The sequence below is a fragment of the Anabas testudineus genome, chromosome 7 (assembly GCF_900324465.2).
Source record: "Anabas testudineus chromosome 7, fAnaTes1.2, whole genome shotgun sequence".
NCBI classification, from domain to species: Eukaryota; Metazoa; Chordata; class Actinopteri; order Anabantiformes; family Anabantidae; genus Anabas; species Anabas testudineus.
The window spans coordinates 12559311-12585040 of NC_046616.1; the positions used below are offsets into that span (position 1 = coordinate 12559311).

Consider the following 25730-nt stretch of genomic DNA (forward strand, 5'->3'; position numbering starts at 1 on the left):
ATCCACCACAGTTTCTTCTTTACAGGGCTAAAATGCCCATAAAATGATGACTTAATTCACTCCTCTAAATGTCTAAATATTAATGCAAGGCTTTGTTTTTCTTTTCTTACAGGTTTTACTTGAAGATATACACACAACAGTTTGAAAGAAACCACTGCAGCTTTCCCAACAGACCTGACAAAACACCTGGATTTATTGTATGTATGTAAAAGCTGGGTGTGGTTTTCTTTGCCTTTTACTGCAATAAGTGTGTTCTGAAGGAAATATAGAAGATTGTAAAGAGGAAAAGGGAAACTGCTATTCTTCAGCCTCTTTTGGAACGTTAAATCATCAAAGAAAATCAGACAAAGAACGGCTTTAGTAATCTACAGCACTGGAAGCTGAAACAGCCTGACAGATTAGAAGAAGTGAGTGTGAAAACAGAAACATAGAGAGACGGGGACTGAAAGAGGAACAAAGGTTTGGAGGAGGAGGAGGTCTAACAGGGGTGGGAAGGACCATTCCCCATGGCTACTGACCCAGGAGAGCCCACAGGCACTGACGACTCCTCGGAAAAACCTGATGGACAGAGGGAGGAGGACACAGAGCAGGAAGGTAGAGCCAACCAAAAGAGGGAGAGGACACAAAGCACCCCCTCAGATTTTCCCTCTTCCCAGACTCAGGAGAGGAGAACAACTGGAGGAGAAGAAGGACGAATCCGAGGAGAAGGAGGAGGAGGGGAAGCCAGCCAGGAAGGTGAGGAAACCACAGTCAGACCAATTTCATTCTCTACATCCTCTTTACCAATTGACACTGGTCAGAAAAAACTGAGGAGGGAGAAACGCTTCTTCAGAAAGAGTGTGGAGATTTGTGAAGAGGATAATGAGACGGATGTGTTCCCTGAGGCATCCCACAGTGCCCCCCATCTGGAGCTGCGCTCCTCAGACTCAGTCTTCACCAGCAGTACCCAGCAAGAAGGGGCTGCTTCATCTTGTGCTGCCCTGGACCATGACCCATCATGTCCCAGCTCCACACAGGACGCTAGCAAGGATGCTTCTATCTCTGCACCTAACCAGAGGGGGAAAGAGAGGGACCGTGAGCAGGAGGAGGAAGCAGAGATGAAGGCTGTGGCCACCTCTCCTGGAGGCAGGTTCCTCAAGTTTGACATTGAACTGGGCCGAGGAGCATTCAAGACTGTCTATAAAGGCCTGGACACAGAGACTTGGGTGGAGGTGGCTTGGTGTGAACTTCAGGTAAGAGAAGCTGGCTCTTTTCTTCTATATCATAATTCTACACAAATATAACTTCTGCATTAGCTGGTACTATTACCTGTGATTTAGCCTATATACTTAGCTTATGTATACTTTGTATCAATAAATATTTCCAATATTTGTGTATATATTGCTCTTTTGAAGTGAATAGAATTAGCTGTGTCCCAGTAATCCTTAACTCAGAAATCTGGAAATCTCAGCACGTTTTCCATTTGCTATTCATACTATGAGACTGCGGTTGAGTGGAGATGGGGTGAAAAAGAGGAGCATCACTTGGAGTTGAGTGACAGCACAAAGTGAAAGTGGAAGCTTTGCCTTTACTAGGACTGTTATGAATAATAGACTCATAGGCAGTCAGCACTTATTTTTGTTACAATACGGTTTCCTATTATAAGTAGAATTTTCTTGGTTTACTTGAATTGTATGAATTCATTCATGCCACCTCATAATTTTAGAACGTATTTTAATGAAACTGCTGTAGCTACAGTGATTGAATAAACGCAAGTGGAACCTAAAAACATTTTCTTAAGGATCTAGAAGGTGTATTTTACTTAGAGCCGTATTACTTATTTTGACACTAACTAAGCAGTCAACTTTGACTGACAAGTTGTACACATTTGAAGGTGATGTAAAATAAATGGTCGGCATTGTGTTGCAAAGTAGGCTAGTTTTAAATTGCATCCGAGTATAACCAAGAGTACAGTACATATACTCTTGTCTGTTTAATCTGCGTAATGCAATGAAGTATGAAATGCAAATAATCATGTGAAAGGAAACCTCTGAATGGGATACATTTTGTGAGCACAGAGCAAATAGGAATACTGTAGCGAATGTAGGTGTAAGAACAGTAAACATTGCTGTAAGAAAGTCATTGTCTTGCATTTTCATGGTGGTGGGAAGAAAATAATGAAAATGTGGTAGATGTTTAGTACCACATCACTATCACAGTCTTTATGCTGCGTCTAACTGGATTTTTATGCTGAGAAGTAATGGGAATCATTGTTTGATGGCGTGAATTCAACATGTGGTGGGAGACAGACTTGTGGACAAGAGAAGAAATGCATCGCTTTGACTTGTGGCCCTACAATAGAGAGCAGTGTTTCTGTAAGCCATCTGATTTGACTGCTGGCTTTGTGTCAGTCATGTGTTTGGTTTGGAAATAATTCCAAAATAAGAGCCTTGAGTAATCCTTGAGATCAGACTCTGTCTGTAGGTCTAACGACCATCAAACATTCCCCCATCACCTTTTCTGGTATTATTCCAACACCTAGTGAATTAGCCTTACATCAACAGTTGGGCTCTGCTGCTTGGCATATCTTACTGCTGTAGCAGTTCTACTTAAATTCTTGATCTGTCCTTTTCTTAGCTTGCACATAGCCCGTTTCACTTTCACTTGTAGTATCACTATAGTCACTAATATGTTTTGCCACTAGACAATATTCATTCATGACACCAGCAAAGGCATTGCACTGTATTTGGCCTTGGCTCAGTAATGCGAACAAATCAGAGCTGCTAAAGCATTTTCTGAAAATGAAAAGACAGTAGGATTAAGCTGATTGCACACCCAAATTGAATCTGATATCCAATTTTGTCTCCACAAATATACTGGGTCAAATTAAACCCCGTGGGAAAAAAAATTGTCACTGATTATTTGTTTTTGAAATATTAGGACATTAACATCAGAAAATACATATACATATAATACATATACATGGGAGATCAGTACAAAAATACAGAAACATTAAGAAATAATGTTAAATAAGTTAATACATTTTAAGTAATTAACATAGAAGGAAGGAAAATGAGCAAAGAGATAGAGAGGTGATGATGAGTGAGGGAGAGAGAGACAGAGGGAGACACGATGAGCCAAACAGATTACCATGGCATCCCTCTCAGAGAGCATTCGTGTAGCTAATGCTAAGTTACTGCATGCATGGAGACACATTATTACACACATGCACATATACACATTCACGTGCCTAAAGATGAATCCAGTGCCACATTCAAACTAACATTCTGGTCACCTGGATCACATGATATTTCCTTTTTAGTCCACTGTACCAAAGCAAACCGTACACAGTTTTAGTTAAAACTAGCATTAGACTGCACAGTAGTGATGAGAATAATAACGATACAATATGGTCTGCTTACTATGCTAATTATAAGATTTAATGCAGGCAATAATAAGTTCTCCTGCTGGTGCTAGATGCAGTGATTGACAATCTACATGTGTACATATATCTTAATTAAATAATACAGTATAATAAGCGACAATATTATTGTCTAAAATGTTTCAAAAGATTGTTACATATAGTTTATTTTACAAGTTGACTCAGTTATTCATTTCCAATTATAAGCCCATGTCCTATTAATCAAAATAGTAAAACATGCTCAGAACTCATTCTGGCCATGTAATATAATGCCATAACACCAGTCTGTGCAACACTTCCAATTAGACAGCATTAGATGGGAGAGGATCATAAACTGACTGTATGTGACTCGCCAATGTTGTGTTTGGTAAAGTCTCTACTATCCTGTCAGACTGCAATCTGTGAACACCTAGCTCCTCTTCTCCTGTGTCCACAAAGTGAGGGATGCCAGGGGATTAGCTGTCCAAATGCAGCTTGAAAGAGTAGGTAATTAAAGTTCACAGTGTGGACACTATCTCTCTTCTGTTCACTTCATTTCCCTTCAAATGCCTAGACAGGGACATACATATATGTCTGTTGCTATTTCTTCAGTCCTTTGTTGTATACATATAGTATGTATTGGTATAGGTGTCATACATTTATTACATTTCTGTATGAGCTGTTGTCTGTCAACATATGCTGCTGTATGTATGTTCACCCTCCCTCTCTCCTCCTCTCTCATCCAACCTACCTCCCTCCATCAGTCCCCCCCCCCCCCCCCCCCGTCACTTTTTGTCTGTGTGAGTGAGCATGTAGAGTGATCCAGGGAGTTAATTACAGTGGGTGCCTGTCAGGCGGGAACAAAAATCCTGCACAGACAGCATAACTCGGGCGGCAGAAACCAGACGGGTACAACCCAGCCATCCCAACTGGTCTAGCTTAACTGAACCCAGACACATTCACAGTACTAGAAACACTACTCTGAGTAACTACAGTGACAAAGTTGGCCATGATGATTGTCACCTTCGGTTTAGTAATTTAACATGTTTTCTCATGAAGTCTGGATTTATGTCTGCAGTTAAATGTTAGCTTGGTAGGCTGACTGCTAAATTGTTGTTGTTACTATAGACCAGTTGAGTTTGGCCAAGTACAGCAGAGGCAGACTATTGATGGTTGACTGAATCAAATGGACTACAGCTGAACTGACTAGACCGGGATGAAATCATTGTGACCAAACACATGTTCAGCCAGGGCACTGACATTTGGCAAGTGTCCCCCAGGGTTTATCCTCCCACTACAATGATCAATATCGAACTGGCAAGAGAGATTCAATTGCTATTGAACATTTAAGAGATTAACAATATAACACTAGCATTAGTCTAATCAGAATAATAGAGCACTCATGATCAAACTGTTATTATGTGGTCATCTAAAACAAAATGGCTATTGTATTGTATTAGCTTGAGGGATCTTTATTGACATCTTGAACTTGGCCCACTAGCCATGAGTTCTAATCCACTACTTGGGCCAGACCTTAACCAGCAATCTATCTTGTTGACCTGTTGTAGCTTACTGTAATCTAGCCTTTGCCAACTGCCACCTCAGACATGCTTACTTCCACACTGCAGAGTGACATACAGTACTACAAATGGCGTATCTTTGTATATCTCCACCTACAGCAAAAATAATACTGCCCTATACGTTTACAGTCCCCTTAAACCAACCCTGTTTATCCGACTTAAAGTGAGTTTTGTTGTTTTAGACAAGAATGTAACAATTGAAGTAAATATTATCTTATATAGTCTTGCATCACATCTGATATGTATTATTTAGAAAATTTGTTTTTGGGCTCACATGTCTTGGCATTCATAACCCCAGCCTCTTACCATCTGCCAAATGTGTCTTAGAACCATGTCCTGTCCATTTCCCCATGTGTTGTATGGGGCTACTTAACTCGCAACTTGACCTTCTGCTCTACCAGATGTCTGATCCAAAAAAATCTCATGGTTCACAACAAGGTCTTAGCTCCTACTCTGTCTACCAAGTTAGAGCCACGTTATGCATAGGCCCTTGCCACCACCATGTAAAGCACTAGGTAACAATAGTACATTACAACTGCCCTGAAATAAATATGACATTTGTAAAACTTCGAAAGGGTTGTTCCTCTATTGTTGATACACCGTTGTTACCAAATACCCTCAAAATCTACAACAGAACTGAATCATCTTCAACAATCTCAAAACGAAAATCTTAACAATCTAAATCAGAAATACTTCACATCCTAAGACAAATGGCATTTGTCTTTGAAATGGCTTACACACAAAGCAAAAATATGCACACTAGTTAAAACCAGTGTGGCAATGTGCAAATATGTGCATGTGTTAAATTCTCTGCTATACAAACTGTCAAGGTATTCATTAGCAGAATCCTTAAAGTATTTAGGTATGGTAAGTATATTAATGGACTTTTTTTGTGAAGAGCCATCCACACTCATTGGCAACATTTGACATGTACTGTACATGGCGGGGTACCTTCTGGACAGGTCACCAGTCTATCACAGTGCCAACATACAGTATAGAAACAAATAATCATTCACACCTATATAGAGTCAATATAGAGTGACCAATTAACCAAACTTCATGTCTGCATTTTCTGATGGTTAATTTTGTTCTGTGGTAATTATGTGCCACTTTATGTATGTCAGATCTGCTTTTGTGATTTGCTGTTGTACCAAAGTCGGCCTGATGTACTATACCATTATACAATTCCAGAGTTTATTGAGTTGTATTCATTTACATTTACCACATAGTTCAGTGTAGGTGGGACCTCCTGACAGCAGTATTTTTATATTTGTGTGAGAAGCAGTCTTGGCAATGGAAAGAAGACTGAGATGTACTAATGACACACTTGTATCACCTTTCAACTAGAGATGCCCTTTTTATTGTTGTGCTTGTTGTTGTTTGGGTGAATGTAGGTGTGCATGTGTGTGAGTGGGTAGCCTGTGAGCCTGTCTAGACCCAGTCTCTCCAGCTGAACTGGCTGTAGCCTTTGCCGACCCTTCAGGCAATGAGACACTCGGGGAGACACAATAGATGCTGAGGTGGCAGCAGACGAGGACACAAGGCAAACACTGTCTCACACTATGCCAGACAGTGATACAGAGTGATGGGTTTGCTGTGAAGTGAGACAAAGCACAGAAGCACCCAAACAAAGGCAGTTCTCCCTGACAAAGAATAGACACCAAAAAGAAGATTTATGTTAATAGGAATAGATGTAAAGACAGGTAGCACTGGAATCTAGGCATGGGTAGTCACACCTGCACAGATGCAAACAATGCAACACAAACAATAAGAATGAATAAGTATGCATATACAAAGATTTTGTGAGGTACTGGAATGAAGGTATGAAGGCTGGCTTAGGCTAGGGAATTTATTCTTAACCATAATAGCTCAAAGAGGAGCAGCCTTTTTGTTGATGCTACTTCCCTGTTGAGAGATGAGGGGTGGAAAGATTCCCTCAACCAGTACTTCCAGAAAAGGACACTGAACCAGTATAGACACAGAGAGCAAAATATCTCTGAAAAGATGAAACACAGACACAGGGAGAAAGAGAATCAGAGGCACAAAAAGAAGAGTGCAGAGTATAAAAAACACACACACACACACACATATATATGTATATATATATATATATATATATATGTTTAGACACATATGTATAAACATATAGATCTGGAGACAGATGAGCATGACATAAAAATCTGTTTACTTGCACTGAGACATCTGCTGTACACTGCCTCCTTTTAGGTAGCTTTGTGTAAAGCCGAAAAAGATCAACATCAATGAAATCGATCAGTGGAAAGTCAGTGTTATAATGACTTCTATTTATAGTGAGGTCTGTTTGTGACACGACAATGGCTGCTACCCCACTCCCTTACAAATATTAAGTCACATCCACTGTTTTGTTTTTGTCTCTATATTTTGTCCTAACACCAACAGATAAACGTTATCTGTTAAATACAAACCCACAGCAATTAACTCTTTGTTTGGTTTTGTTTTAACTTTCTGTTACAACTGAAAAATGCACACAAATAGCACATAAGAGGGTCAAATAAAGGTCAGAAGACCACTGATCTGATATTGTTTTTGTTGTGCATATGGAAGTAACAGTAACAAGTTTAAAAATACACACTGACGTAGTAGAGCCAGTCAGGATTTTCTCCACTGTAAAATCCTTTGATTAACAGCATTGTGTCTGTTTCCTTAATATTACATCACCAGCACATCACTTGCATATTCATTAACACTATTTTCCTATCAGTGCATGTACTTGTATTTTATGAATATATTTTTGTGGGGTAGGCTGACTAAAGAAGATATTTTTGATTTAAGATCAGGAAATACAGCAACAAGTGTTTGTTTTTTTTTTGTTGTTGTTGTTTCGTTTTTTTTTTTTTTTTACACCTTCCACAGATAATTTAGTTATTGGCTGTCTCTGTTTCTTTAGGGTGATGGTTGTGCCAGTGAAGTGGATGTATGCCTCTGTCCGCCATGCTGGGGATATTTGGCAAATGCAGTAGAAATGTGTTTTATAAAGCTTAGACTTGGGTGTTGTCTCAGCATTCCAGCAACTCTGTATTGATAGTACCATCTAGTGGCAGCAAATGTTTGTGCACAGTCATTGGTGGCTAGGAGCCTGTGATGCTTTGGGGCTCTATATGGAACCTTGTGGCAGCATTATTGTGTGCCCTATGTAAATAAACAATGCACCTGAAATGTTGTAGTTACCAACCAGTGTATAGGAAAAGAAAATGATCACAAACATGCCATATAACTTGGACTGTACTTCTTACCTCAGGACCGGAAGCTCACCAAGGCCGAGCAGCAGCGCTTCAAGGAAGAGGCTGAGATGCTGAAGGGTCTTCAGCACCCCAACATCGTCCGCTTCTATGACTCCTGGGAGTCTGTGCTTCGTGGCAAGAAGTGCATTGTACTGGTTACTGAACTCATGACTTCAGGAACACTCAAAACGTTAGCACAACCTCCTCATACAATAAAATTCATTACTCCCTGGATGCCTTTCTGTGTCTCTTGGCCAAGTCACCCATATGTGTCGGCTCTTCACTGCAAATAGTATATATTTATACTATATACATACAGTATACTATCTATCATAGACTGAGAAATGTACATTTCTCTGAGTAATGCCAGTTTTGGCTACAGTGCAATCCTATAGAGGTAAATCAGCCTTCAGAGGAAAGAACAAGATAAATTGGCAAATGCTACTTAACCCCCACCCCCAACCCCTTCACTACCCTCGCCCAAATAAGTAATACATAATAATAAAATAGCATGGCAAAAATGTTCAGTAAGGCATACTGGTGGCATATTTTCTTTTTATTTTAGTAAAAGAAGAAAATATATTGATATAAATATTTTAATAAACCAATTTCAGTTCAAAGACATTAAGATTACAGCAAAATACTTTTCACTTAATAATATAATATTATTGGTTTGATCTTTTTCTTTGCAGTTACCTGAAGCGCTTTAAGGTGATGAAACCCAAGGTGCTGAGGAGTTGGTGTAGACAGATCCTGAAGGGCCTCCACTTCCTTCACACCAGAACTCCTCCAATTGTCCACCGGGACCTCAAGTGTGACAACATCTTTATAACAGGCCCCACAGGATCAGTCAAGATAGGTGACCTTGGACTGGCCACTCTTATGAGGACCTCCTTTGCTAAGAGTGTGATAGGTATACATAGCTAAATCAAATACTTTTGGCAAGAAGAAATGGTACCGTGAAATGGTTCTGCCTATACTTGACTTCGAACTATTGTCTGGTCTTAACAGGAACACCAGAGTTCATGGCTCCAGAGATGTATGAGGAGCACTATGATGAGTCTGTTGATGTTTATGCCTTTGGGATGTGCATGCTGGAGATGGCTACTTCAGAATACCCCTACTCCGAGTGCCAAAATGCTGCTCAGATCTATCGCAAAGTCACAAGTGTATGTTTAGTTTACTCTGACTGACACTCTCATTCAAAATCAAAAATGTTTGGTGATAAAATGTGTAGACCTAATTGTTAAGCAGTTCAATTAACTGTGATTCCAAATTTCTGGTAATTTCTGGTACATTTTATGGTAAAAACCTATCCCAGAACCTAATTCCATAAATTTCTGTCAAATACAATTAATTTTCTATTTGTGTCTCTGCAGGGTATAAAACCAGCCAGTTTTGATAAAGTAAATGACCCAGAGGTCAAAGAGATCATTGAAGGCTGTATTCGACAGAACAAGAGCCAAAGGTAAGCAGGTTTTAACAGACATACTGCACATGTCATGTCATCCAGGGAGTTATAAAACACCCTGGTGTGTATTTTACAGTTTCTGTTCCTTTGTTTGTCTTTCCTTAAACAGACTCTCAATCAGAGACCTCCTAAACCATGCATTTTTTGGGGAGGACACAGGGGTCCGTGTGGAACTAGCAGAGGAGGATACGGGCACACAGGACTGTCTAGCTCTCCGTATTTGGGTTGAAGAGCCTAAGAAGCTAAAGGGGAAACACAAAGACAATGAAGCCATTGAGTTCAGCTATGATCTGGAGAATGACAGTGCTGAGGAGGTGGCTCTAGAGATGGTGAGACACAAGGACAATGAATGCACAACAAGTAGAAAGTGTGTGGCATACTGTAGACTGGGAATAGGTATTAATGCGTTAAAACTTGGAAGATGGCCAATTGAAGGAAATATTTCAGCTGATTTAACAGCAATTTCAAAGTATTTCTCTCTGACCTAGATTCCCACAGCCTACTTGAGGCATTAATTCATTAATTCATTTTTTTTCTCTGTGTACCTCTTATGACAGGTGAAGTCGGGCTTCTTCCATGAGAGTGATGCCAAAGTGGTTGGAAAATCTATCCGGGACAGAGTAAATCTGATCAAAAAGTCACGGGAGCGTAGACAGCAGCAGCAGCTCCTTCAGCAGCAGCAGGGCTTGGAAGAAAGAAGAGATTCTACTCTCACCTCCTACACTTTTTCTCATCCATCTTGCCCATCTTCACTGGGGCCAGGGGTAGCAGGCCAAACAGGAGGAGGAGGACAGGAGTCTGAGGAGCTGCCTGAAGTGGACCAGCATGTCAGACAGCAACATATTTTCAGTGGGACAACCCTTAGTCTGCCAGGTGGCGTATGCACCATCATGTTATTCTTATATTATCCCAGGAGGTTTTTAGAAAGATAAATTCTGAGCTAAGGACAACAGTCATGAAATAAGTAACAAGCTCGAAATAAAACTGGAAATGTTTAATGAATATTTTTACTCCAAAGTGTGTGTTTGAGTTTTTACATTACTTCTTATTTTTAACTTGTCTTTCACTCAGAAGGTGAGAGCATTGGGTCAGCCAGCTGTGAATCTTATGCAAGTGAACAGAGCCAGGCATACTCTCAGCAAGGGGAATCAGTCACCCACTCCCAGATTACTCTGCCCCCTGCAGCATCTGTATGTCTATATGTTGTTTCCACCTCAATCATAATTTACGCAAAACTGAATAATTAAATATTGCTTAAAATCAGTGTAATGATACATAATATTGTTCTTTAATTTGCACTACAGGGCACCAGTGTATTGGCTCATCCTCAAATGCCTCCTATTGGTGAGACTGGAAGTGTTCCAAATGTGCCTCTTGCTCAGAGTGTTAGTATGTCCAGCATGTCCATAATCCAAAGTGGAGGGGGACCTGTGGCACAGACATTTCTTCAGCCTAGTACTATGGTCCCACAGGTATCACCAAGTGTCCCTCAACAATATTTGCAGGTGAAAAGAGTGGTAGTACGAACTTGTTTTAAATAATCTTATTTTGGTATGTTTTCCTTCAAATAACCACAACCACATGTAATTCCAGCACTAAACATTCTAAGATTTACTACTTGATTGTACATTTACAGGGTTTTCCCCAGGGAGTTGGTTGGCTGAGGTTGTAATTTAAAGGTAAATACAGAGCAAGAGAAAGTAAATACACTGTAATAATAATAAAAAAAAAAACTTTGAGCTTAAATCAGCACATATATATATATATACATACATACATACATACATACACATACAGTGGAATTTCATGGTTATCTGCATTAATTTGTCATAAAGTTGACCTGATCTTCATCTAAGTCAAGAGAATTAACAAATGCATAGAAACACAGAGTTAGCCAGTTCTAATGATGCCTTCAAATTCTTTGGCTGTCACTGGGGGTGGCTTCTGTACCTCGTGAATGAATGTTTCTTGTACCCTTTAAGTCATTCTCACTGGCCGCCCACTTCTTGGTGAAGTAGCCACACTCCTAATATGTCAATTTGTAGATTGTTTGCCTAAAGTGTTTAAAATGACTTTGTAACGCTTTCCAGCTTTAGGTAAATCAACAATTCTTGATCGTAGATCCTCTGAAAGCTCCTTTTGGCGAGGCATGGCTCTGATAAGTGTATTCTGCGGAACAAACTCAAAAAGTTTGTGTTTTTTTGTCAGTTGAGGTAGCTCTAGTCCACACCTTCAAACAATTTTTCTTAACTTTTGCTAACACCTGACTTGAGGTCATTATTTTGATACTTTTTTGTTACTTTTTCCACTCGCAGTATGAGGTTTTTATTTGTTTTCTTAATGAAGACATGAAAGATCAGAATTTTAGTTTTATTATTTTAGGCACATTATATTTAACAGTCTTGACTTAGATGAGGATCATGTCACATTTCATAACAAATGAATGCAGAAAATCATGAAATTCCAAAAGGCGTGTGTATGTATATTCGTTGATCTTTTCATTATAGTGTATTTACTTTTTCTAACTTGCTTTGTATTTTACATTCCACGGCCTGTGGAACACTGTGGAAAACCCTGTTGTATAAAATTTTACGTCTTGTTGATTTATGCTTTTTGCTGAAGCTTACTCTTACCTAATTGTTACTACTTTCTTTTCCCTTCTTTTCCACACAATCATCATCTTGACATTATCACTGAGTAGCCACAAACATTCCCATCAGATACACTTCAAACTACCACTCCCCATGGGTCAATCCCCCCCTCACAGTCATACATACCCCCTGTTTCCCTAAAAGCACCCATTAATGTTCTCACTACATCTATGCCAGTCAGTGATCCTGCTGCACTAGCGGGAACCATTGTGCCCCTGGCTCAGCAAACCCAACCCCCTGCCACTCCTATGCAGCTTGCTGACATCATTCCCCAGGCAGCCCCCCAGCAAACACAGCCTGTAATGATCCCTCAGCAGACTATTGTCCAACAACAACAGATAGTTATGGATCCCCAGATCGCCATCCTTCAACAGCAGTCACAACAGCAAATGGAGGCCCAGGCCACTCTGCTTGAGCAACAAGGCAGTTCCACTCAGACACCAAAGGAACAACATCAACAGAGCCTTTCCACTACAGCTGCACAGCAGGAGCCTCAGCAGCAGATCTGTGTACAGCACCCTATTCCATCTGTCCAGCCAACTCCTCAACAGCAGGTGTTAATTACACAAACAGGTATGGAGCAGCGGGCTATGCCATTGCCACAGCCAGGGGAACAACTGCAGACCTATAAACAGCAACTGACAGGGGATCCTCATGAGCAGACCACAATACAACCACAACAGCAGCCGCAGCAACAGCAAACTCTGTTACAGCAACAGCTAGGGCACCAGCACCAAGCTTTATTCCTTGAGCAACATCAGATATATGTGCAGCAACAACTTGATCAGCAGCAACAACAAGCACTGCTTCAACAGCAGCAGCAACAGACCCAACTACAACAACATCAGCTGGAGCACCAGCAAGCACTTATACACAAGCAATTGATGGATCAGCAACAGCAAAAAGCCCTTATTCAACAGCAACAAGAGCAGCAGCAACCACAAGCTCTAGTACAACAGCAACAACAGCAGCCACAAAAAGCACTTTTACAACAACAATTGGACCAACAACAACAACAGCAGCAGAAACAGAACCAGTTATATCAACAAATCGGACAACACCAAGCTGAAACACAAAATGAGCCAGAAATGCAACAGCGAATTGGACAACAACAGCTACAAAGTGTATTGCAGCAGTCACCCCAGCAAACTCAACAGCAAAAGGAAAAATTACAGCAACAAGTCTTACTCCGACAAATTGAACAACAGCAACAAGCAATTATGCAACAGCATTTACAACAGCAGGCTATTTTACAACAGCAGCAGCTACATCAGAAAGCTCAGTTACAGCTACAGCAACAAGAGCAGCAACAACTGCACCTCAAGCAGCAGATTGAGCAGCAACAGCAAGCTTTGTTGCAACAACAATTAGAACAACAGCGTCAGCAGCAGGTACTCCTACAACAGCAACACGCAGAGCTATTACAGCAGCAGGCTCTTGTACAACAACAGATTCAAGAGCAGCAGCAGCAAGCAGCCATCATTCATCTTCAGCAAACTGAAAAACAAGAGGTCCCTGTCCCTGCTCCATCAAGTATGAGTGAGCAGCAGATTCAGCAGCAACAAACTGACATACAGCATGTGTGTATTCCACAATTAAACACTATTCAGCTTACACCTCATAACAATCTGACACAGCAACAGTTGTTAGAACAACAGCAAGTAGCATTGATACAGCAGCAGCAAGCATTAGTTGCCCAGCCACAGCATCGCACGTCTGTAATGGATCCTAATATCCCAGTTGGAGCTCCAGCCAGCCATGAGATGCATGCCATGCAGACTACACCAATCCCTCTCCAGACATCTGCTGTTGTCCCTGCTCAAGTATTTTCCCTGCAAGGACGAAATGAGGCTCATCTCCAGAACCAGATCCATGTCCCTTCTGTCATTCAGCCTATCACTCAGGCTGCAGAGCAATACCAGCAACAGCTGCAGAAGCTTTCTCAAGTGCAACAGCCGCCAGCTCCACTTCCTGTGCAAACCCAGTTACCGGTACAGCACATCCCAGCTCCCATTCAGCAATCACTTCCTCTAAAGCAGACTTTGATTCCACTTGACGAGAGTCAGCTACCCCCACAGTGTCCACCTGTTTCACATCTGCTGACCCACCCTCCTGCACAGATAGTCTCCAGTAATGTGGCTGAGCCTCAGTCTCAGAACAGGAGTCTGCCCCTCTATAGTCATCTACTGGTAGATGCCCCTCCATCTCCACAGCACAAGGCCAAGCAGATGATGCCAGCTCACACACAAACTAGCATTCAAGCCCAAACGAATATCCAAACACAGGTTCATTCTCATTTTCAGACACACACTGACACATCGATTGCTGAACAACCTATTTTGCCCCATGCTACCTTTCCTGCACATCAATTGACCCTCAGCCTCTCTCACACCTCATATCCACCAGCATCACTACCATCTTTCCCATCCCAACAACCTGCTACTGCCCCTGCTCCAGAGCTGCCTTCATCTCCACCAGCTGCCCAGGTAACCTTACCAGGGCAGGCCGACTTAATGCCCACCTCGCCCCCACCTGTATCTGCTCTACAATCACTTGACTCTAATGCCCCAAAACTACCCCAAGCTTCACTGCAAGACTGTGACCTTACCCTACTGGGCATTACTCAGGTACAGGCAGCCTGAACGTTTGCTGTGTTACAATAATTAGAAAATCATTTTACTCAATTTGTTTGTGCCTTTTTGATTCAAACTAACAAGAGTTTTTTTTTTTATGGAACTGTATAATTGTCACTGTATGTCATAATATACATTTTAGCTTTATGTGCAACTTCTAATGTTTTTATTTGTTTTTTGTGTTTCTTTTTCTTTCCTGCATACTCCTACTTTATGTGTGTCTTCATGTTCTTCTATAGGATGGTCCTTACCTGTCAAGTACGGAATATCATTCTTCTTCTGGGTATGTGTGACAACATTAATGTCTGATCTTTGCTCTGTTTACCAGTAATAGACAGTATATTGAAGATTTTATGCACCTCAATTTAAAAGCAACATAACATGATTAAAGAAACAGGTATTAATTAACAAAGAAAGTGACTTTTTTTTCAATTTCTTTGTATTCTGAATAAAACTGTGATGAAATGTGAATTGATTTTCAGCTAACCCAAATATCAACAAACAAAATTGGACAATTACTGTACAATTAGATTTCTAAAAGTCAGAAGCATTTGTCCATATGATCCATGGTTTCATAATGGATATCAGCCTCTTAAAATACTGCATTTAGATTTATATTTCTATTATAGTCAGATGCCCAGCATGATAATAAATACCAGCCACCTTTTCAGAAAAGGTGGGACTTCCAAAAATGCAATAAAAACTAAAATCTGTCATTTGTTTTTTATGCTAAAGCTTTATCTCACAAAATTAAAAACAGAAGATGTCCTGTGTTTTGATTGACCAACACAATGTATATTAAGGCAATTTAGAGTTATTGTATTATATTGAATATTTTTAGTCTTATCTCTTCCTTCAGTCTTATCATTTTTTCTCTTCCAACTTGTTTAAAAATACAGCTAAATTGGTCAATAAAAACATTGAAAATAGGAGATTTTTCTGGACATTTATGTACACTGTGTATTATATATTCATGCTGACATTTAGATAATGTAATTTCAGTGACTTACAGACAATGCAGTGAGAGTATGTTGTTAGTGTCTTGCTCTGGGACCTGTCACAACCAACTGTACCTAACATCCATACTGCTTTGCCACTCACAGGTCTGTTCCAGCTAATGGAGAAGAAACTGCTCAGCTCATGACCAATGGCAAATTAGAGAAATTAAAAAGTCAAAGAAGAGCCTCCTGTCAGAAGCCTGAGAAGGTTTCACACCAGTTTCAGCTGAGCATGCTACAGGTTAAAAAACAGTGACAAATAGAAAATATATTGCTAAGTCCATGTATCCCAGTATATTTTCCCAGGACATTATTTGATGCCTTGCCTATATTACCTGTTGTCCATAGGTGTCCGGCAGTGGGGACAATATGGTGGAATGCCAGTTGGAGACCCACAGCAACAAAATGGTGACATTTAAATTTGACATCGATGGAGATGCTCCTGAGGACATAGCAGATTACATGGTAAAGAGCCTATGTACTGTATCACAGTCTGCATTGACTCCTGAGATGTATCATTCCATGTTGTATTGAGTTGAATTTGATTTTCTTAGGTTGAAGAGGACTTTGTTCTTGATGTGGAGAAAGAGAAATTTGTTGAGCAGCTAAGAGCAATAGTTAAGAAGGCCCATGAAATTCTTCAGACACATTCACAGGTGTGTTGACTGTTTTATTTTGATTTAATACCTTCTTTCCTCCATTATTCTTTGGTTTTTGAGTGGATAACTAGAATTTCGAAATTTGATTTCTCTGTTAGACTGGATCAACTGACCAGTTACACGTGAGCACTCCTACTAGCTCAACAAGTGAGTTAATGAATATGTACTATATTCTTATCATTATATAAAATCAAAAGTGAAAAAATTAGAAATTGCTTAGTGTAGCGGTAACTTAACTTGAGTTATGATTAGTCTTACAACTATTTTCGTGAATTCTCAGCGGACTCAGTGCCCCATTCTTCCCCAGTGGGACGTTGGCGCTTCTTTATCAACCAGACCATCCGCCATAGAGACTCTCTTTCCGGCCAAGGAACAGCTACACCACCTCCCATTGCAGAGATGAGGATACCGCAGTCTCCACAAACAAAGAAAGGTGAGCTCTTCCCACGTCAATTCTAATTCTATGGCTTTTTAACATTTAATAGAAACCAACTGTGTGTTCCTCTCTGTGGCTTCAGAAAGTGAAGGATCTCAGAGTCTGGAATCCTTCACTGAAATGGCCCCTCCCCCCACAGCTTCTGCTGCCTCACCTCCAGTTTCCGCTGTCTCGGCCGCTGCTTCTACAGTTCCCCCAGCCACAGCTACCCTGGCTCCTCACATCACTGCCTCTGATAGCACCTCTGCAGCACCTTCCACTCTTGAAACATCTATCCCTCCTGTGGCTTCAGGTGATTTTGAACTGCCACTACTCTCCTCAGCTACTGCTGACCAAATTGCTAATCTCCTCAACTTGTCCACTGCTCCTACTGCTGTTTCTCACACACCTACCACCATACTTCCTGATATCCTCACTTCTCCTGGAACCAGTAGTTGTTCTACTGTAGGTCAAAGTATAGGGGATACAGTGATAACTGCTCCAAGGCCACATCTGTCTGCAGCGGAACAGTCTTCAACCTCTTTCCATTCCCCTCCACCTGCTACTGCAGTGACCTCTTCTGTTGTAAGCCAACTTGTCATGGAGCAGACACTCACCCAGGTGGCCAAACCAACCCCACAACAACCACAGCTACAGGCTACATTACAGCAACAGGTACCAGCAACTCAACAGCAACTGCAGCCAGTCCAGCTGGAACATCAGACTCAACAGACAACACCACAACAACAGCAAGCACACCATCAAGTGTACCAAGAACAAATCCAACTTCAGAAAGCACTTCAGCAGTCTCTCCAACAGTTACAACCACAGCAGCTAATGCAGGAACAAATACCACTTCAACCACCGCTGACGGAGGTACAGGTCCTGCCTCTGCCAGGTCATGTAGAATTGTTACCACAGTCTCTGCCTCTTGAGCAGTTTCTTCCACCAGTATCCATACAGCAGACCCAACAACCCCTTCTTCAACAGCAAACACAGTTTAGCCAACAGCTGATGCAACAGCCTCAGTTACAGCAGTTAGCTCAGCAGGTTGTGGCACCCCAGGTTGCTGTAGTGGCCCAACAGCAGACCCATATAGATCATCAGCAGCAACAACAGTTAAACCTACAGACAATACATTTACAGCAACAACAAATGTTGCAACAGCAGATACAACAGCAGCAACATCAGCTGCTTATGGATGCTGTGACTTTAAAGCCAGATCAGAGCCAGTTGCTGCCCCTGTCAATTAGTCAACAGTTTCTTCAACAGCAACTAAATGTTTGTCCTGTACCACAACAGCAGGTTCCACAACAATCCCAAATCCCTGCTGACCTGGCTCCACAACATATACAGTCACAGCTGCAACACACTGAGGAGCAACAGGAGATTGTCAAAACTGTGGACACACCCCAAAAACAGCAGCAGTTTCCACTGCAGAAGCAGTCCTCCTTACAGATGTCAGAGTCAGAGGTGTCTACAGGAGAAACAAGTGTAACAGAGGATACATGCAGCTACTCTGCCCCATTTCATCCTCAATCTGACTCTTCTCTCCCCCCTCTTCATCCTAGCACTGCTGAAGCCCCCTTTCCTACGCTTTCCCTCACAATGACACCATCTCCTGCTCAGCCTTCCTCTGTGGCTGAGTCAGACAGTGAAGGCCCACCCAAAATTGAATTTGTTGACAACCGCATAAAAACTTTGGATGAAAAGCTAAGGAACTTGTTGTATCAGGAATACAGCAGTGGGGTAGCCTCGGTTGGGGGAGCAGGCCCTACGTCCGCTGCCTTTACATCAGTAGGAGGAGATGAATCACCAGAGCCCCAGTCACACCACCACTTGTCTTTCCCCCCTCCTGACTCCTCTTCAGATACTTCCCCCCACTCCTCATCTTCCACTACTTCCTCAACCACCTCCCGATCCTCTTCCACTTCCCCTGAACCAGAAAAGGATGAAGGGGGAGAGGTGGCCTCCTCAGAAGTGGCCATCTCTACAGTGCTGGGTCCAGTGGAACAGCAGCCTCGGCCATCTCTTCCCTCCCCTTCTGCTTCATCGACTCCACCTACATCTTTCCTGCCTCCCAGTCTAGATGACTCTGCTGGGCCCCAACGCCCGCCTGTACCAGGAGAACCAACCATTCTTGTGAGTGAATACCACAGATTAGATTTGAGTAAATTCTCTTCAATCAATTTTTTCTTTCAATGTAATAAATGTATTTTATTTACCTCCAGTGTGAAAATGTTCCTCCACTAAATTCTTTTTCAGTTGTCTGGGATATTTGTTATGTTTAAATGTTTGACAGTCTCTCCATTATGAATGTCTCAACTCCATGCAGCCACTCTTAACTGTCTTAACTGTTCTAGGCTGTTCCCCCACACTCTGACACCAGTACCACTGGAGATGCATCGTGGCCCCCCAATCAGCATCCGATCCCCCTCCGGCATGGACAGCACCAGCACAATGCAGGAGGTGGATATTTTGGCCTAAACCTGACATGTCCTAGTATCAGAAATCCTGTTAGCAAGAAATCCTGGACTCGAAAATTCAAAAACTGGGCATGCAAACTGCGCCACTCCGCCAGCTTGTTCAAGAAGCCCAGAGTCCAGCAAGGTAGCGTCTTCTTAGGGAGAGAGCGAGAGAGAGAGAGCGAGAGAGAGAGATTGGGATGTTGGGGCATGGACCTAAATCTAATATCGACTGCTAGTTTTAACATAGTAAAATAACTTTCTTAACCATCAGGAATTAATAACTGTTAACGGTAATGGATGAAAATGTGTCCAGCTAAATAATTTTGTTTTTGTGTATTTTTATGTGACTATAGTCCCCATGTACTGTCCATGTTGACATCATTACATACATTATTGTTTATTTATTTAATATTTCCCTTAATTGCTTTTTACCTAATTTAATTTTCTTGGAAATTTTTCTTTTTGCATGAATTACTTAGGGCAAGGACAGTGGAAAGTAGAGGAGGGTGGGAGATTGGCAGAGAATAGAAAGCGATTCTGATGCCCATGCCAGGGCAGATGAGCTCTGGAGCCGAGCTGTTCCTGTGCCCAAGACAGGACATGGCCCTTCATAAGACACACCCCTTCCTTACCCACAGGCACTGCCAGCAGCAATCATCTCACCGCCTCACCTCCACCTGCTGGCTCACTGTAGACAACACCACAGAATAACACAGATAAGACAGATGCTAAGTTGCTAAGCTGATATTATGTAGTCAGTTGCCATTCAGAGTATGTACATTCTCGGTTTCAGCATATACAGTATAGCATTGCTCCAAGAGACCCTACTATCATTATTTCAACTATATATTATGAATATTACCTAGGGCCTATAAATTAGTCAGGTTCTGTCATACATGGGTAGGTTTCTCATGTGGCTACATTTTATTAAACTGTTTAAATATTCCAGCCATCTTGCATGCATTTGTGTTTATATGTTTAACAGCAGCTTAGATCCTTTGTTTTAAGTGCACATGCATGAGCATGTCTGTTATGTTCCACCCAAGTTACTAATAATGGATTGTTATCTGTAAGTAACACCCGTATCACACTGTATATTTGTATGTTGGTCTTATATTAGGCAGTGATTATCCATGTACACACTTTGCTAATACAGTAATCCCATATATCAAACACACTTAACAATATCTCAAATGTGATATTGGGCTTTGTTGTCTGGTATATGAGTGGGACAATGTTTAGTCAGTGAGAATGAGAGAGTGGATGTGTGGGTGGGTAAGGGTACACTGTTATAAACATTCAACTGCCATTTTCAATATTTGTTTTTATTCATTGAGTTTTTAATGAAACAAACATTGACCACCTCTTCCCACACACACATAACATGTTTCTCTTAAGCATGTATTTTTACATCCACAAAAATGTACATTTATCTTTCACATTATTTATGATAACTTGAAAATGACTGTCACAACTCTGCATATGTTTCCACATTTCAAAGACCTGCATGCAAGTCATGTAAGTCGCAGAGCTGATGATGTGTGACATTGGTTGGTGATTTTTAACAGTGTTTCTCTGTGTTCGTGCCCCTGTCTGTGTGCTTCTATGTCTCTCTGTGATGTACATTTTTCTGTGTCCATTGCTTTTGTTTGTGTATGTCTTGTCATTCATGTACTCTTTATGCCCAATGTTTCTATGTTTTTGTCTCTGGGTCCTTGTCTCCCCTTTTTGTTTTTCATCCCTGTCTCTTTATCAGATGGACGTCAGGCAGTACAAGAGGAGAAAGAGGCACCACTCCTAAATCCAACTCAGTCATGCAAAGGACGGTTTCAAGTAGGGGAAATAGTACTGATTTCTGTCTTTGCCAATTAGCCTAAAGCCTCAGTGCAATTTGGACAATCGGCTCATGTCTCCCATGTCCTCTGCCATCAGGTGACTCCAGTACCTCAGACCTCGCCTCCAAAGGATGTGCCAATAGGCCATGGTAGCACCCACAGGAAAGTTGGACGCTTCTCTGTAACCCAAGCTGAGACTAAGAAGGAGGACAGGCAGACTGACAGCTCCCCAGTTTCCCCTGATTTGGAGAGGGAGAAGAGGAGATCTCGGCCAAAAGAAGTGGAGAAAGACGAAAGTAAGAGGACCCCAGCAATGGTCCGAGGTCACGGGCTCAGCCACTCTCCCCTGTGCAGCAGTGATGATGATGATGAGAGTGAGCTGGAGGACGAAAACCTGAGAAGAGAACTACACAAACTCAGAGAGAAGTAAGTCAGTGAGGGGAGAGATGTAACAACCTTATTTTATAGTATAAAAGCTGTTTATCTTTGCATTTATGATATGTTCTATTTCATGTCCTCTGTAGGCACATAAAAGAGGTGGTATCTCTTCAAGCCCAACAGAACAGAGAGCTGCAGGAGCTGTACAGGCAGCTTCGTTCCCTCAAAGACCAAAGGCAGAGTCTGCCTGCCTCTTTGTCCCGAACCCCTCCTCTACCCACAGGACCCACTGTCCTATCTCCTCGCAGGCCCAGGCCAGCCAAAATCAAGCTCCGACCCCGACCTCACTCCCACATGGATAACAATGGAGTTACACACTCTGGTGAGACTTTACTAAGTTCTATCTCTCTCACTTTCTCTTTTTGAGTCATGTTTGTGGAATGATTTGTTCTGTCTCTCCTGTAGGGATTCAGCAGTCAAGTAGTTTCTCAGGCAGTGAACAGAGCAGACTGCCCATATACTGCAACCCAGAGCACTGCGCTGCACTGCCTTCGAAAAGAGGTGTTGTTTGTCACAACAATGATACATCAAGACGACACATAATTTATTCATTCAAAATCAGTCGTTAAGGTGTGTTTCCTCATTTTTCCACAGACCACAGTCCTCTACGAAAAAGCACATTCACAGATGAACTGCACAAGCTTGTTGATAATTGGACGAAGGAGCCAGTGGGCCCTACTCCACAAAAGCCTTCACTGAATCAGATCAAGCAGATTCAGCAGGTGCAGGAATTGGGAGGTTGGAGCCAGCCAACTGAGGTAGGACTACAAACTAATTAACAAATATGCTTTCTAATCTAGGAAGACATGATAATATTTGTAGCAACGTTATTGTAAGTACAGTATAGCCTCAATGATCATTATTATATTCCATACAGGTGGCTCCACCAGGTTGGTTTCCTGTGGTACCACTGAACCCCCAGACATCCCCAACCCCTGCCAGCTTGCCTGTGGCAGCCCCTTCACATTACACAGGTGGAGGGAGCCTGTCCACCCTGCACTCTCCAGGACCTCCGCCACAAACGCACATGGCTCAAGTGCCACAGATGCAGCAAAGTTTACACCTCCATCAGTCTCTTCCCCTCCAGCAGATGACCTATCAGCAGTCCCCACTTCGCCAGCAGATACCACAGCCCCGGATGCAATCTCCCATACAGTCTCAGTCACTACAACAAACACAACCCATTGCCCAGGTGCCCCACCCACCATCTCAAAGCCAACCTCTGCTGTCTTCCCAAATGCCTACATCTTCAGTCTCCATGGCTGCATCTCTGCTGCCTGGAAGCGGCAGCACTGCACCTACAGATTGTGCTGCTGCTGCTTCTGTTGGGTCGACATTTTGCTCCTGTTCCTCATCCTCTTCTACCTGTTCCTCCTCTTGCTGTACTGCTGCTCTACCTTCCAGTGCCAAAATTCACCCAACACCTCCCACCTCTACTCTTCCTCTGGGACAGAAATGAAACCAAGGAGAAGTGTAAGGTCAATATGAAGGTACAAATGATGGAAATACTTAGTGGATCAGGACGTAAAGCTGATTGGGAGTGTTCGTTCTCTGTATGCATGAGTGAGTTGTGACTGCACTGAATATATGGATTCCAGTGTAATTCTGGATGAGATGGAGAGTGAATGTGAGAGATGATAGACAGAGTTATGTACAGAGAGGGTAACACAGCAGCTGGGATTTATGAATCATGCTTGGGTGTTGAGTTGTATAAATTCTTTAATGTATGAGTGTGTGCATTATGAGTGTGGGTGAGCGTTAAGAATTATGTGACTACATATCCCTATCGTCCTTTGACACGACATTCGTGTTTTTGTTTTCAAACCAACATAGTTGGACCTGAACTCTCCCTCAGAGACAAGAAGGACAAAATAATGGTGTGTTGATATTTTTCATTCAGTTTGTCAATGCTTCTAGTGAAAGGGTTATCAATTTTAAAAGTGCAATTAGTATGGTCATCTAAATTGATCAGCATGTATTGTATTGATTTGTCTGTAAGGCATAAAATATTTTTGTAGAAGCACTGATGAAAACCAGACGCATAGTGGATTTTTTTATGATCTTGACATGATCTTTTAAAACTGTAGGCCTACAGCACAAGGCTTTTAAACAACAGCATGTTACACAGTAGAGCACGGTAAGTTATCAGGCTACCATTATTACTACAATACAACACAGTTGCAGTGTTGCACCATAGAATATGTGCTTTGTATTATTTTAGGTTTGGAACTTAGAAACCGTCTGAATTACTTACCATGATATAAATTGAGATCAATTCTTAATATGATGGTAAATTGAAATACTGTTTGACATCTACACTATGTTCAGTGGAAACCTGGGTACAATCAGAAATAAAGACTGCATGACCTTATGACTAACTTGAGCTGCCTGAGTGAAAACTGCTTGCACTTGCTGTAAATTCATGGACCTCACACTTAATATTTTCAGCCTGCTGATATACTTCATCAGTCATGAGTACAGTTGCTTTTACCATGACATGCTTTAACACTTGACATTTGTGCTCTCAGTTTGAGCTCTGCATATCAAAGTATATCACAGTGTCATGCTGAGGAGGAGGATGAAAAAGAAAAAAACTGCCAATTCCTATAGAACGGGAGATATGGGTTATTTCTGTATTGCCTTTTATAATGACTGCATTTGTGTGAGTCTGTGAGTGTATAATCTTTCTTTGTGACAGTCCCAGAAATTGCGCCCATGTTTCTGTAGTTCAAAGCGGCCTCTCAAATGTCACTGTACCCAGCTGCAAAAGTTTACTCTGCCTATGGCTTGTTTCCAACTTCACATCCTCATGTGCTTCTTTGTCAGCTTTATTTGGTAAAATACAAATTTCTTATTCCAATTACAAATGATTTAGTCTTTGACATTAATCTGTTGCTGTAAATGCATCTGTTAGAAGCATGATCTACAGGCCATTATTGTGCTTTATGTACACTCCAGAAGGTTTCCTCAAGTCATAAATATTCACTTCCTCTGTTTCTGAGCTTTCTTTATAGTTGCAGAGATACACAGTAATATATCAGCAGCACATATATTACTAACTACACATTTTATTGGGTTATCAGTACACTTAGCCATACACACATTTGACCATTGTTGGTCAAGCATTAGTCTTTTTTTTTTTTTTTTGGCATAATAAGTAGCCTGTAGTTAAAGCAGCATTTCTGTTTTATTAATGATAAAGAGATTGTGTGCCACAGAAAACAAACAGGAGATTGTACAGGTTGTTAGAGACTGTGTGAGTCAAAGAAATTCAAAACACGAATGGTTAAGGAGGACTAGTTTGTGCTAAAGGGTATGGTTGCTCAGAAACCACAATTGCATAATCTAGAGTGTAACAATGGTTTTCTGTATTTGTTGCTTTTCAAAACAACCCACATTTTCACAGAGATGTAGTACATTATTAGTGAAGGTGAGATACTGTGTCGTCATGTCTGCTACTAACATGTTGACCGCATGGTACAGCTTAATGATCATGATTCATGATGTGGAGCTGGCTTTGTCCTTGAAGTGTTACCAAAATGTTATCTAAAAGATAAAGATTATTTTTGTATTCTGAAATGGGGTTGTACAAATTGTAAAACTGTGTTCTCGTCATTATAAATCAGAGGCTATTTGAAACTAAACACTGGTTTTCATCCCTGTTTACGTGGGACTCCCCTGCCTTGATATACCTCTCTGACACCTGACATTTATGGGTCATTTAAGATTATATTTAGGTCATTTTTGGTCACATCTTATTTAAGTTCTAAACTGTGTAAAGGTTGGTACTTAACAGAGTGTCCATGCTGGGCTGCAAGTGAAACATGAGAAACTTACAAATTGATAAAAACAAAGATTTGGGGAGTCCCAAAATGGCATGACTGAGAACCAATGACACAAGGACATACTGGCAAAGTAACCTAGAAAAATCAAGTACAATGTT

At 41.4% G+C, this 25730-nt stretch overlaps 1 protein-coding gene across 11 annotated transcripts in view; it reads left to right on the plus strand.

The window, feature by feature from the left end:
- si:dkey-151g10.3 (serine/threonine-protein kinase WNK3) overlaps positions 1–24933 on the plus strand; it is a 31859-nt gene extending 6926 nt beyond the window's left edge. The window contains exons 2-25 of one of the 11 annotated variants that reach the window (XM_026368885.1): positions 113–1232; positions 8237–8409; positions 8912–9132; positions 9231–9388; positions 9599–9687; positions 9800–10019; positions 10248–10563; positions 10762–10880; positions 10995–11195; positions 12392–14968; positions 15214–15257; positions 16078–16213; positions 16321–16437; positions 16527–16628; positions 16730–16778; positions 16912–17064; positions 17150–19188; positions 19410–19656; positions 21271–21347; positions 21447–21775; positions 21874–22109; positions 22193–22288; positions 22382–22545; positions 22665–24933. In XM_026368885.1, coding sequence (XP_026224670.1) covers positions 507–1232; positions 8237–8409; positions 8912–9132; positions 9231–9388; positions 9599–9687; positions 9800–10019; positions 10248–10563; positions 10762–10880; positions 10995–11195; positions 12392–14968; positions 15214–15257; positions 16078–16213; positions 16321–16437; positions 16527–16628; positions 16730–16778; positions 16912–17064; positions 17150–19188; positions 19410–19656; positions 21271–21347; positions 21447–21775; positions 21874–22109; positions 22193–22288; positions 22382–22545; positions 22665–23246 — 9171 coding nt within the window. In that variant the 5' untranslated portion in view covers positions 113–506 and the 3' untranslated portion in view covers positions 23247–24933. Of the gene's footprint in view, positions 1–112; positions 1233–8236; positions 8410–8911; positions 9133–9230; positions 9389–9598; positions 9688–9799; positions 10020–10247; positions 10564–10761; positions 10881–10994; positions 11196–12391; positions 14969–15213; positions 15258–16077; positions 16214–16320; positions 16438–16526; positions 16629–16729; positions 16779–16911; positions 17065–17149; positions 19189–19409; positions 19657–19993; positions 21348–21446; positions 21776–21873; positions 22110–22192; positions 22289–22381; positions 22546–22664 lie in introns of those variants that run through there. The other 10 variants (XM_026368889.1, XM_026368892.1, XM_026368887.1 and 7 more) reach the window with 10 other exon arrangements.
- Positions 24934–25730: the final 797 nt, after the last annotated feature.